Source organism: Vipera ursinii (assembly GCF_947247035.1).
Source record: "Vipera ursinii genome assembly, chromosome: 1".
NCBI lineage: Eukaryota > Metazoa > Chordata > Lepidosauria > Squamata > Viperidae > Vipera > Vipera ursinii.
The window spans coordinates 190,995,951-191,008,375 of NC_139512.1; the positions used below are offsets into that span (position 1 = coordinate 190,995,951).

At 39.5% G+C, this 12,425-nt stretch overlaps 1 protein-coding gene across 2 annotated transcripts in view; it reads right to left on the reverse strand.

The window, feature by feature from the left end:
• The window catches only part of CD2AP (CD2 associated protein), an 88,473-nt gene that overhangs the window by 55,137 nt on the left and 20,911 nt on the right, over positions 1 to 12,425 (reverse strand). For both annotated transcript variants that reach the window (XM_083357336.1, XM_083357337.1), the window contains exons 3-4: positions 4,003 to 4,150; positions 619 to 719 (exon numbers count right to left, since the gene is read on the reverse strand). In XM_083357336.1, the coding sequence (XP_083213462.1) occupies positions 619 to 719; positions 4,003 to 4,150 (249 nt within the window). The remainder of the gene's footprint in view (positions 1 to 618; positions 720 to 4,002; positions 4,151 to 12,425) is intronic.

Genomic DNA, 12,425 nt, shown 5'->3' on the forward strand with positions numbered 1-12,425 from the left:
TGGTAAAGATATTTATATAGAGTGAATTGTAGTCTTTTATCTTTTTCACAGTGAAAACAACACAGAAATGAAAATATCTAAAACAATTTTCTATTCCATTTATACTAATGCATGAACTTGAATTGGTTTCATATGGTTCTTATTTGCCCTCAGTTTTCTTCTTAGAACAGACCTGCAAGGTTAATTAAACTGGGAGATACTTTTAGGTCAGGATAGATATTTGGGTCTCCCTAGTCTTAATAGACATTGTAGAAGGAGAACTATATTAGTCAACGGCAGACAAAAATCCTAAGTGTGATTAGCAACTTTTGAGACTAACATATTTTTATTTAAAACTTTTGATGAGCTTCTCATTTCTAGTATTTTAATTACTACAGTAAATCTCTGTATAATAACATTATCAGATCTAACTTTCCTATTTCAATTTTTCAAAGTCCTTCAAGCATATATCATAAACAAGAACTATAATAACTGTCTAGTTAATTGTAAGATAGAAATCTTCAGTCATTGTCTTTTTGATAGTTTGGAACTGTAATAGCAAAACAGAAGTTTCTAGTGTTCAATTCAATTATGACTTTCAGATTTAATTTTTCACAAACATTCTTTAAAATACCTTACCTCTTCATTCATGTCTACAATGTCACCTACTTTCAGTTCTAACTCATCCTCATTCTGAGGCGTATATTCAAATAGAACTTTACACGGTCGCTTTTTTGACCCTGTTGATAATAAGAAAACTTATTCAAAATAAAGTTTCATTAAAGCATCAAGATTATATTGTTATGAAAGATACTTAAATGATAAAGAGTAGATGTAGAACGTTCACTGCTGTATAAAAGAAGTAAACTGATCTGTAATTCCTTTAAAATTATACATTTATTTTGGCATAAAATTTGTAGCACGCTATCCTCCCAGAGTGAACACAGGAATTTAGAATCTTTGGAAGCAAGCTGGGTACGAAGTACTGTAAAAAGGCTTCTGCTCCTGGCCTAAAGAGGTATCACCCTCTCTCCTGTGGGAAGAATCCAGAGAAAGAAATATTTTGGGAAATATTAAAAAGGCAGAATATATTTCCCCAAAGGGATAATGGAGAAGATCTTTAAAAAAAAGACAGAAACCAGCCCCCAGAAATCAGCCCAGCCCCTAGCCAGAAGCCAACTTTTAGAAATGCAAATTCAATAATCCTTTCAGCAAGATTGGAGCCTTCCAAATTAGGAAGACAAAGACCCTTAAAATCTACACACCCCACCCAAACTCTTCAGATAGGACATAATAGGATTAACCCAACAATACCAAAAGGGCACACTCAGACTCAGGTCAAAGTACATGACACAGGAAATACAAAGCCTCAAACAGAAACAGGAAACATCTTCAAGAGCTCCAGAAGGTATAAATCCCACCACTCTGCCCCATGTGGTCAGTTTTTTCCAGAGCCATCTTTCTGTCCGGCTCTCCTCTTCAATAAACTACAACCTTTCTAAAGCAGTCTCCATTTTGATTATTCCCGCCTTGGACTGGACCCTGATGAAGATTTTTCTTTCAATACTCCCCAACACCATGCTCTGTGTTGTGTTGAAAGAGTTGTGGGTGATTGTTTCCTTTTCCTTCAGAGAAGTTAACTCCATGCAGGATATATTCAGGAGCTTATCACTCCCAAATATTCAGACATGGAGAAAGGCACAATATACATAATGAAGGGAGGAACAACCTCATGTACATGGAAAGAATTCCTTTTTTTTCTGCAAGGAAAAAAGACTGAAGTAGAGTAGTACTTTAGGGAATGGCTTTCCCTTTTTGAAATCCCACCAGAGATATCAGCTAGTCAATTAGAAATGGATGGAGAGAATTTGGACAATTTACTTCAGCAACATTGAATCAGCTGGAAGGATGACCAACTTGCTGCAAGTCACCACTTTCTTATTTTTCATCTATAAACAACCTCACACAAAAGGTCTGTATGCATTCAAAAATGCTTAACACTGTATTATGCAAAAATTGTGTTAGCATCATTTCACCTAGGTCCTAGGCTAGGGGATTCATCGAAATCTACAATTTGAAGGCCAAATACCTAAAGTTTTACATGCTGGAAAATAAATTCTGGAAAATGGGGTTTCCTTCTTTAAAAAAACAATGTTAGGATTATTCAACATGAATACAAATTTTGAAAAGGGTCATGATTAATTAATTTGAATTATTAAAGCTAATTTTCTTTCATATCTTAAAGAGAGCTGCCAATTGCCACTCAGGGAATGAATTTTGGAATGTTTTTCCTTTTATATATGTGTTCCTTTCTTGGAAAGTAGCCTAAGAAGAAAAACCAGGAGTCATCTACAACATACAGTGGAATAAGAGCTACTATAATTAGTCCTTACATAGTTAAGAGTTATAACAGCTTTTGGAAAAAGTGACTTGCAACCCATCCTCAAAGTTACAATTCTTACATCACCCCTGAAATGATGTGATTGCAATTTGGGTGCACGGCAACTAGTGTGCATTTATGACAGTTGCAGTGTCTGAAGGGGTGTCACATGACTGCAATTTGCAACCTTCCCAGTCAGCTTCCAACAAGACAAGTCAAATGAGAAAGCCGAAGTCACATAACTAATCACATAACTATGTGATTTATTTAAAGACCACATGATTCACTTAATGACCATGGTGATTTGCTTAACTGTAGTAAAAATTGGTCATAAAATCGGGTTTTGTCATGTAATGACTCACTTAATGATTGCATTGTTTAATGACCAAAATTCTGATCCCAACTGTAATAGTAAATCAAGGACTCTGTGTAGAAAAGACAGACGGCAGAGTGCTTCCATGAATACCAAGTAGCAAAAAAAAAAAAAAGACACAATGAAAACTCCTGAATCTCACAACACATGGACAGACACAACCACAACTCAGAAACTACAGGCATCTTAGACCAAGCCAAATCTCCAAATGCTAGGGAATTACTGGAAGCTTGGCATTCAGATAAATGAGCCATCAATAGAAATCTACTACTGTAGAGATAAACCATATTTATACACTATTCAAAAGAGCAATGAAAACCCCCCAAAACGAAAAAAAAACAGAACATATCCTCTCCAGCAGCCAACACCCAGATAAACAAGCAGGGATTAACAACAGACAATCAATACTTGAAGCAAGGAACTACCAAGAAGAAAGGCCTACTCCCACCAAAACTGGCAAGGTGTGATGGAGAGAATCAGTAGATAAAGAGTTTTAGTAAATAGAGCTTTCCCAGGGAGAGGCCCAGATTAAGAGGGTGTGCAGTCCCATGCTGGATGGGGCAGGGGGGGAAGGGAATAGGGTAGCCATACCTTAGAATCTCTCTCAAGATATGTCTAGATTAAAAGATTATAGTTTTAGTTTGGCAAGATTCTGCCCATTAGATCTAAGCAAATAAAAGTTTAGACTCAACTGGATCTCACTGCATAATCTTTGGGCTTGGGCCTTGGGCAAGCTACTATAGTTAACAGGGGAGCAAACTCCACACTCACTCGTACTGATGATGTTACCTAGCTGGATAATAAAAACTCTGCAAGCAAACAACTCCACATTTCTTAGAATAATCTGGAAAAAAAGATCATTTCAATGGATTGGCAGACTGGAATGTTTAATATTACACTGCTATAGCTATCTCAGAACCTCAGAACCCTCAACAAAGGATAATGCAAGTTCAGAATACCCTGTAAGAAGGGACATCCCTTTTTGTTTTTGTTAGAAGGCTTGAAAGAAACAGATAGGTCACTCTGACTTGTTTGTTTTTGCAACTTCTGGATACTTAAAAGGGTTTCTGTAAATAGAGCTTTCAAATTCCCTACTTTATGAATAAAGAGACCAATTCAAAAATACTATAGTACTTTCTCTAACCTAATAAAGATCAAATTAAAACTCTCTCCACTCCTTTGTGACTTTAGGAATGTGTATGTTGTGTCTGTGTACATACATACATACATACATACATACATACATACATACAAAAAGTACCATACATACTTCTTCTGAAGCCTTTGCCCTGAGGCTGGAATGCTCCGGTTGGAAAACCATAAGTACTCATACGCTGAACAAGGGTGGCCACATTTCCATGCCTTTCCCTTTTGACTGGCAAACCATCTTCTTTAGATTCAGTTTCTCTCTTAACTTCCTGGTAAATATAAAATGGGAAATTAATTGCCCATGTTAACAACCATTGGGTTCATAGTAAAATATATCTAATATGGTTAGTAGCTAGGCACAACTTTCCTGCCAAACAAATATAAATTGCAAAAATGACCCCATTTAATAGACACATATTTAGAAAGCAGGTTGAACAGAAGCAATTTAGCCAAGGATTTTAAGTTCACATGCCTCTACTCTCCAAAATCAGTTTCGGATTCCCTTATATAATACTGATACATAATACAGACAATCCCCTTTGAAAGGAGTGTTTTTGCATGACTTTAGAATATTATTTCCCCCCAAAAAAAGATATTAATATTTTGTTTATGAATATATTTTATTTGTTTAAAACACTATTATGGCTTAACTTTTACACAACAACACCAGGCAATTCACAACAATAAAGTATAAAAAGAGGCTATATATATTTTTTCTTTTTATGACCCAGCAACGCCAGGATGGATGTACCAGCCCTAGCCTGAGCTTTCCAGAAGTCATCTACACATACCAACAATACTATCTTAACTTGGCCTGAATTGTAATTACAGATAGTCCTCAACTTAAGACATTGGCACTGGAATTTCCATCATTAAGTGATGCAATCATAAAATGTGATCACATTGCTGCCATCACTACTTGAATCCCAGTTGTTAGGCAAGGAAACTTCCTACTGGTTTCCCAGAAAATGGAACACTGGAGACTTGACAAAGATTTCCATTGATCTTGGGTTCTAGGATGGTGTCTTAAGAAAGGGGTGCACCATTACCCTTATCCAAGCATGAGGCATTAACTACTCCCTGGACCCATTCTCATGCCATCTTCTTGGAAACCTTAACCAGCCAGGAGGTGCACGGATCTAGAACTTAACTAGCAGAGCAAGGACCCTGTCTACTTCCTCAGGATTCCCTGGCTCAAACTCTTTCCAAATAATCAAAGTAAGATATATCCTTATCACTTCCACAAGATACACCCATCATGGCCCATGACTCACTCTGCTCTAGCTAAACCCTTGAAATGTCAGCCTTAGCAGATTCCAAGCCAGAAGCCACCGAGACTGATCATATACAGGCACCATCAGAACAGCTGGATCAGATGATGATGTACAGTCTCCAAGCTCTAGATTTGCAAAGTAAAGTAGAGGCAGAGCAAAGATGCTCAATGAGACTCCTTGCCAAGCAAGGAAGTAACTGTCTTGAAAGAGCACATTTCTAGGGGAGATCTCCTCCCTCTGTGCCCAATCAGGCTTCAGGAATATAATGCCTTATAAAACAGTGTACCTTTAAAAATGGGAATATAATATTCTGATGAATTCTTTAAAATAATTTAAAAAATTGAGCTATATTGCAGTGCTTTTAGGAAGCAGTGTAATACTTTGATTAAACTGACTGAGAAATAATATTAGCACATGATTTGTTGAATTATATTCTGATAAATTTATGTGGGAAAACTTCAGGAAACAGTGGAGAGCAACTGAACAAAAAAAATATGATTTCATTTCCATTTTTCATTTAGGGCTGTCTTGTTTGCTTTCACTGTGTTATGGCAGGATACAACAGGTCTTGAAAACATACTAAGGTGAACAACAGTCACCTTTGCCACATCTTTGGGAGGACAGAACTGTTAGGAGCAGAGGGTAACAGAGTTTGGGAGGATAACCACAGCTTCTTCAATCCCAATATCCTGGTAAATGCTGCAGCAGTATGGTATGCCACAATTTATACAGAGCTCCTTTTTCCATTTTTATGCTACAAGCCTGTGAGATAGTCTGGGCTAATGTAAGTCAGTATGATTGAGTGTAGCCTAGAATCTTAAGTATCCCAGTACCAATTGTTTGTCTTCATCACAATACCCTTCTGCATGCATAATGGGTAAATTGCAAGGCCTCAAAAAAAAACTCTACAATAGCTCCAGGAAAGAGTGGAACTCAGAGAAATAATTTCCAGGTGAACGTTGGTTTCAGCTCTCTATATAAAGAAAAGGTGATGGTGTGGGGGTTGGTACTCATGCGACTATAGTAGCTTATGTGCTTTTCTGCAGTGTTCTTTTTTGCTTCAGTTGACATAATCATCATAGTTTAATTAAAAAGTAGGTAAAATATTACGCCCTTAAAAATTAATTAATTTCACATTAACTATATTTAAGCATATTAAGAAAATAATCCAGAGTTCTTGATTTCTATTTGACTAAAAAATTTACTCTGCCCAAAATATGGAAACCTTGCAGCAGGCTGAATAACATTTGACCTCTGGAAGAAAGTAATTTCTATGCCAGTAGGGGAAAAAAAAGATTCCTAGAACTTCTCTCATTTCCATTCTCCAACAAATGTAGGTAAGTAATCCTTGTGGTTTTATTTCAAAGACTGTCTTGAAATACCTTTCAATACATAGGACTATACCATCAGGAGTTGCCAATTCTTGCCACAGAAAAAGAATACCACACATGTACATATATAAAGCTATGGTTAGGACGCTGAGCTTGTCGATCAGATGGTCGGCAGTTTGGCGGGTCAAATCCCGAGTGCCGCGTAACAGAGTGAGTGCCTGCTCCTCGTCCCAGCTTCTGCCAACCTAGCAGCTCGAAAGCACATAAAAATGCAAGTAGAAAAATAGGGACCACTACGGTGGGAAGGTAACAGCGTTCCGTGCGCCTTTAGTCATGCTGGCCACATGACCACGAAGACATCCTCGGACAAGCGCTGGCTCTTCGGCTTTGAAACGGAGATGAGCACCGGCCCCTAGAGTTGGAAACGACTAACACGCATGTGCGGGGGAACCTTTACCTTTACCTTTTATGCAATAACAGCCTACTATGATAAATATGTTGAAATACTGTTGAAGCACAAATCACAATGCACTCTTTTAATTTCCTTATGCTATTGTCTCTTAGTAAGAGTAAGGCCAAGTTATCTCCCGTCACTGGGTGGGGAGATGTGAGTTGAGCCAGGGAAGCTCAAGCTCTCACCCACAATGTGTAGATAACAAATAACAGACTAACAGAATTACAAGGGATCTTGGAGGTCTTGTAGTCCAACCCTCTGCTCAAGCAGGAGACCTTGTACCATTCTGGACAACGTTTATCCAATCTCCTCTTAGAAACCTCCACTGATGGAGCACTCACAACTTCTGAAGACAAGTAGTTCCACTGGTCAATTGTTCTCACTGTTAAGAAATTTCTCCTTAGTTCTAGGTTGCTTCTCTTCTTGGTTAGTTTCCATTTTTCTTGTCCTGCCATCTGGTGCTTTGGAAAATAAGCTGGCCCCCTCTTGTTTGTGGCAGCCCTTCAACTACTGCAACACTGCTATCATGTCACCCTTACTCCTTCTTTTCACTAAACTACACATATCCAATTTCTGCAACCATCTTCATATGTTGTAGCCTCCAGCTCCTAATCATCTTTGTTGCTCTTCTCTGCACTGTTTCTAAAGTTTCAACATCTTTTTTATATTGTGACCAAAACTGGATGCATATTCCAAGTGTGGTCTTATCAAGGCAATTATAAAGTAGTACTAACACTTCATACCCCTTCATGGATTACTGCCTTGTCGTGGCGAAGGGGCTTGCGTAATTCAATGAAGCTATGAGCTATGCCGTGCAGGGCCACCCAAGACGGACAGGTCATAGCAGAGAGTTCTGACAAAACGTGATCCACTGGAGAAGGAAATGGCAAACCACTCCAGTATCTTTGCCATGAAAACCCTATGGACAGTACCAAAAGGCAAAACGATATGACGCTGGAAGATGAGCCCCTCAGGTCGGAAGGTGTCCAATATGCTACTGGGGAAGAGCAGAGGGCTAGTACTAGTAGCGCCAGAAAGAATGAAGCGATTGGGCCAAAGCCGAAAGGACGCTCAGCTGTGGATATGTCTGGTGGTGAAAGGAAAGTCCGATGCTGTAAAGATTTTTTCTCCATAGGAACCTGGAATGTAAGATCCATGAATCAAGGCAAGCTGGACGTGGTCAAACAAGAGATGACAAGACTGAACATCGACATCTTAGGTATCAGCGAACTAAAATGGACAGGAATGGGTGAATTTAATTCAGATGACCATCAGGTATACTACTGCGGGCAAGAATCCCTCAGAAGAAATGGAGTAGCCTTCATAGTCAATAAAAGAGTAGGAAAAGCAATACTGGGATACAATCCTCAAAATGACAGAATGATCTCAGTTCGAATCCAAGGCAAACCATTCAATATCACAGTAGTCCAAGTCTATGCCCCAACCACCGGTGCTGAAGAGGATGAAATTGACCAGTTCTATGAAGCCCTACAGCACCTTATAGAACTAACACCAAAAAATGATGTCCTTATCATCATGGGGGATTGGAATGCTAAAGTAGGAAGCCAAAAGATAACCGGAATAACAGGCAAGTTTGGCCTTGGAGTACAAAATGAAGCAGGGCACAGGCTGATAGAATTTTGTCAAGAGAATACGATGGTCATAGCAAACACTCTTTTCCAACAACCCAAGAGACGGCTCTACACATGGACATCACCCGACGGTCAACACAGAAATCAGATTGACTATATGCTCTGCAGCCAAAGATGGAGAAGCTCTATACAGTCAGTAAAAACAAGACCAGGAGCTGACTGTGGCTCAGACCATGAGCTTCTTGTTGCAAAGTTTAGGCTTAAACTGAAGAAAGTAGGGAAAAGCACCAGGCCAGTCAGGTATGAATTAAATCATATCCCCATTGAATATACAGTAGAGGTGGCAAATAGATTTAAGGAATTAGATCTGATAGACAGAGTGCCTGAAGAACTATGGACAGAGGTTCGCAACATTGTACAAGAGGTAGCAACCAAAACCATCCCGAAGAAAAAGAAATGCAAGAAAGCAAAATGGCTGTCTGAGGAAGCTTTGCAAATAGCTGAGGAAAGGAGGGAAGCAAAAGGCAAGGGAGAAAAAGAAAGATACGCCCAATTGAATGCAGAATTCCAGAGAATAGCTAGAAGAGATAAGAATGCCTTCTTAAATGAACAGTGCAAAGAAATAGAAGAAAACAATAGAATAGGGAGGACCAGAGATCTTTTCAAGAAAATTGGAGAGATGAAGGGAACGTTCAATGCAAAAATGGGCATGATAAAGGATCAAAATGGCAGGGACCTAACAGAGGCAGAAGAGATTAAGAAGAGATGGCAAAATTACACAGAAGAACTATACAAGAATGAGCTTAACGTCCCTGATAATCATAATGAGGTGGTCACTGACCTCAAGCCAGACATCCTAGAATGTGAAGTGAAGTGGGCCTTAGAAAAGCTGAGCAACAACAAAGCTAGTGGAGGTGACAGTATTCCAGCTGAGCTATTCAAAATCTTAAAAGACAATGCAGTAAAAGTGCTACACTCAATTTGCCAGCAAATTTGGAAAACTCAACAGTGGCCACAGGATTGGAAAAGATCAGTTTATATTCCAATTCCAAAGAAAGGCAGTGCCAAAGAATGTTCAAACTATCGCACCATTGCACTCATTTCTCATGCTAGTAAAGTTATGCTTAAAATCCTACAAGCTAGACTCCAGCAGTATGTCGATCGAGAACTACCAGAAGTACAGGCAGGATTTCGAAGAGGCAGAGGAACTAGAGATCAAATAGCCAACATACGCTGGATCATGGAGAAAGCTAGAGAGTTCCAGAAAAACATCTACTTCTGCTTCATTGACTATGCTAAAGCCTTTGATTGTGTGGATCATAACAAACTGTGGCAAGTTCTTAAAGAGATGGGAGTACCAGACCATCTTATTTGTCTCTTGAGAAACCTATATGCGGGCCAAGAAGCAACAGTGAGAACTGGACACGGAACCACTGATTGGTTCCAAATTGGGAAAGGAGTCCGGCAAGGCTGTATACTGTCGCCTTGCCTATTTAACTTATATGCAGAACACATCATGAGAAAGGCAGGGCTAGATGAATCAAAAGTTGGAATTAAGATTGCCGGAAGAAATATCAACAACCTAAGATATGCAGATGATACCACTCTAATGGCAGAAAGTGAAGAGGAACTGAAGAGTCTCTTGTTGCGAGTGAAGATGGAGAGTGCAAAAGTTGGGTTGAAACTAAACATTAAGAAAACCAAGATCATGGCATCCGGCCCTCTCAATTCCTGGCAAATAGATGGGGAAGAAATGGAGGTAGTGACAGATTTTATTTTCCTGGGCTCCAAGATCACTGCAGATGGGGACTGTAGTCAAGAAATTAAAAGATGCTTGCTCCTCGGGAGGAAAGCCATGGCAAATCTAGACAGCACACTAAAAAGCAGAGACATCACCCTGTCAACAAAAGTGCGTATAGTCAAGGCTATGGTCTTCCCAGTTGCAATGTATGGCAGTGAAAGTTGGACCATAAGAAAGGCTGAGCGCAAAAGAATTGAGGCCTTTGAACTCTGGTGCTGGAGAAGACTCCTGCGAGTCCCTTGGACTGCAAGGCGATCAAACCGGTCAGTCCTAGAGGAGATCAACCCTGACTGCTCTTTAGAAGGCCAGATCCTGAAGCTAAAACTCAAATACTTTGGCCACCTAATGAGGAGGAAGGAGTCACTGGAGAAGAGCCTAATGCTGGGAAAGATTGAGAGCAATAGAAGAAGGGGACGACAGAGAATGAGGTGGCTGGATGGAGTCACTGAAGCAGTAGGCGTGAGTTTAAATGGACTCCAGAAGATGGTAGAGGACAGGAAAGCCTGGAGGAACATTGTCCATAGGGTCGCGATGGGTCGGACACGACTTCGCAACTAACAACAACAACACTTCATATGATCTTGATTCTATCCATCTGTTAATGTATTGTAGCAATGGCTTTTTTGGGAGTTGTAGCATACTACCGGCTCTTATTTAAGTGGCTGTCTCCTAGGACTACTAGATCTTCTCACAGATGATGCTACTAAACCAGGTTCCACCGATTCTATATCTGTACATTTGTTTTTTCTTGCCTAAGTGTAAAACCTTACTTTTCTCATCATGGAATTTAATTTTGTTACATAAGGCCCAGTGTTCAAATCTGTCAATATCCTTCTGGTTGAGCTTATCTTCTGGAGTATTGGCTATTCTTGCCAGCTTGGTTTCATCTGCAAATTTGATGAGTTCCCCTTCTGTTCCCTCATCCAAATCGTTTATGAAGATTTTTTTTCATGTCAATTCTTTTTATTAGTTTAGAATATAAAATACAAAAATACAAAAACAAATAATAGGAAAAACAGGGGAGGGAAAAAGGAAGAGAAAAGTATAGAGAATAAGGGAAAAAGAGAGAAAGGGGATTGACTTCCAACTCCCTTTGGTGCAGTAGAAACAAAGTAACATTGAACCTCAACTTTTTACTTTTACATAATAGTATAAACTAGCCATTTTTATAACAACAGATCTATCTAATCAGTAAAACCCAAAATCAAAGTTTAATTTTTCCCCCACCTCAAGCACAAAGTCCAGAAGTGGTTTCCAAGTAGAAACAAAAGTACTTGTATTTATTTTATCAAAGCAGCCAATTTAGTCATCTCTGCTAACTCCATCAACTTTTGCAACCATTCATTGAAACGTTCTTCCATTTTTGTGTATGAAGTAATCTTGCTGCTGTCAACATATATAAAAGTTCCAGATTTTCCCCTCAAGTCTTTTTCCATTAAACCCAAAAGAAAAGTCTTCTGTCCCAGCCTACTTCACAAAGACAAACCCTTCTTTTATCAAGTAGGCTGGAAAACCAATCCCTTTTGAGTTACAGACCTGCTAAATTGTCCCAAAAGCAAAAGCAACAGAACACGTTTTCCAATGGAGAATTGTTCAAAACAAAACGGAGCACGGAGCACGAGTCAAACAGGAAATAGTTCACCGGCAAAGCAAACAAAACATGATCTCTTGAAACTGGAGTCCTTTGCAAACAATTGCCTTCAGCAACCAGCACCACCCACACATTCCCTTTTTGTTATGCAGCCCCAATTCCAATTCCTTTCCAATTCCTTCTCCTCTTCCCTTGGAGTTGCCCCATTGCCTCCCTCTGTCCTGCTATTGTAACCTGTCTGTGTTTATGAGCGTTTACAATGTTCTCCAGCTGTGCGTCCTCAAAGTCTGACTCAGCTTCCCAGCACAGCTGGTTCTCATCCTGAGCACAAGTGGAGGGGCCAGGTTCTTCATCACTTTGTAAGTCCTGTAGCTCATCAGAGACTTCCTCCGACTCTGATGGCTCCCCAGGCCCCTCCTCCTCTTGATTCCCCAAACTCAGCTGCTGGGATCACAGGCTGGCACGGAATCACAACAAGAAGTTTCTGGTTTTATCTTTATA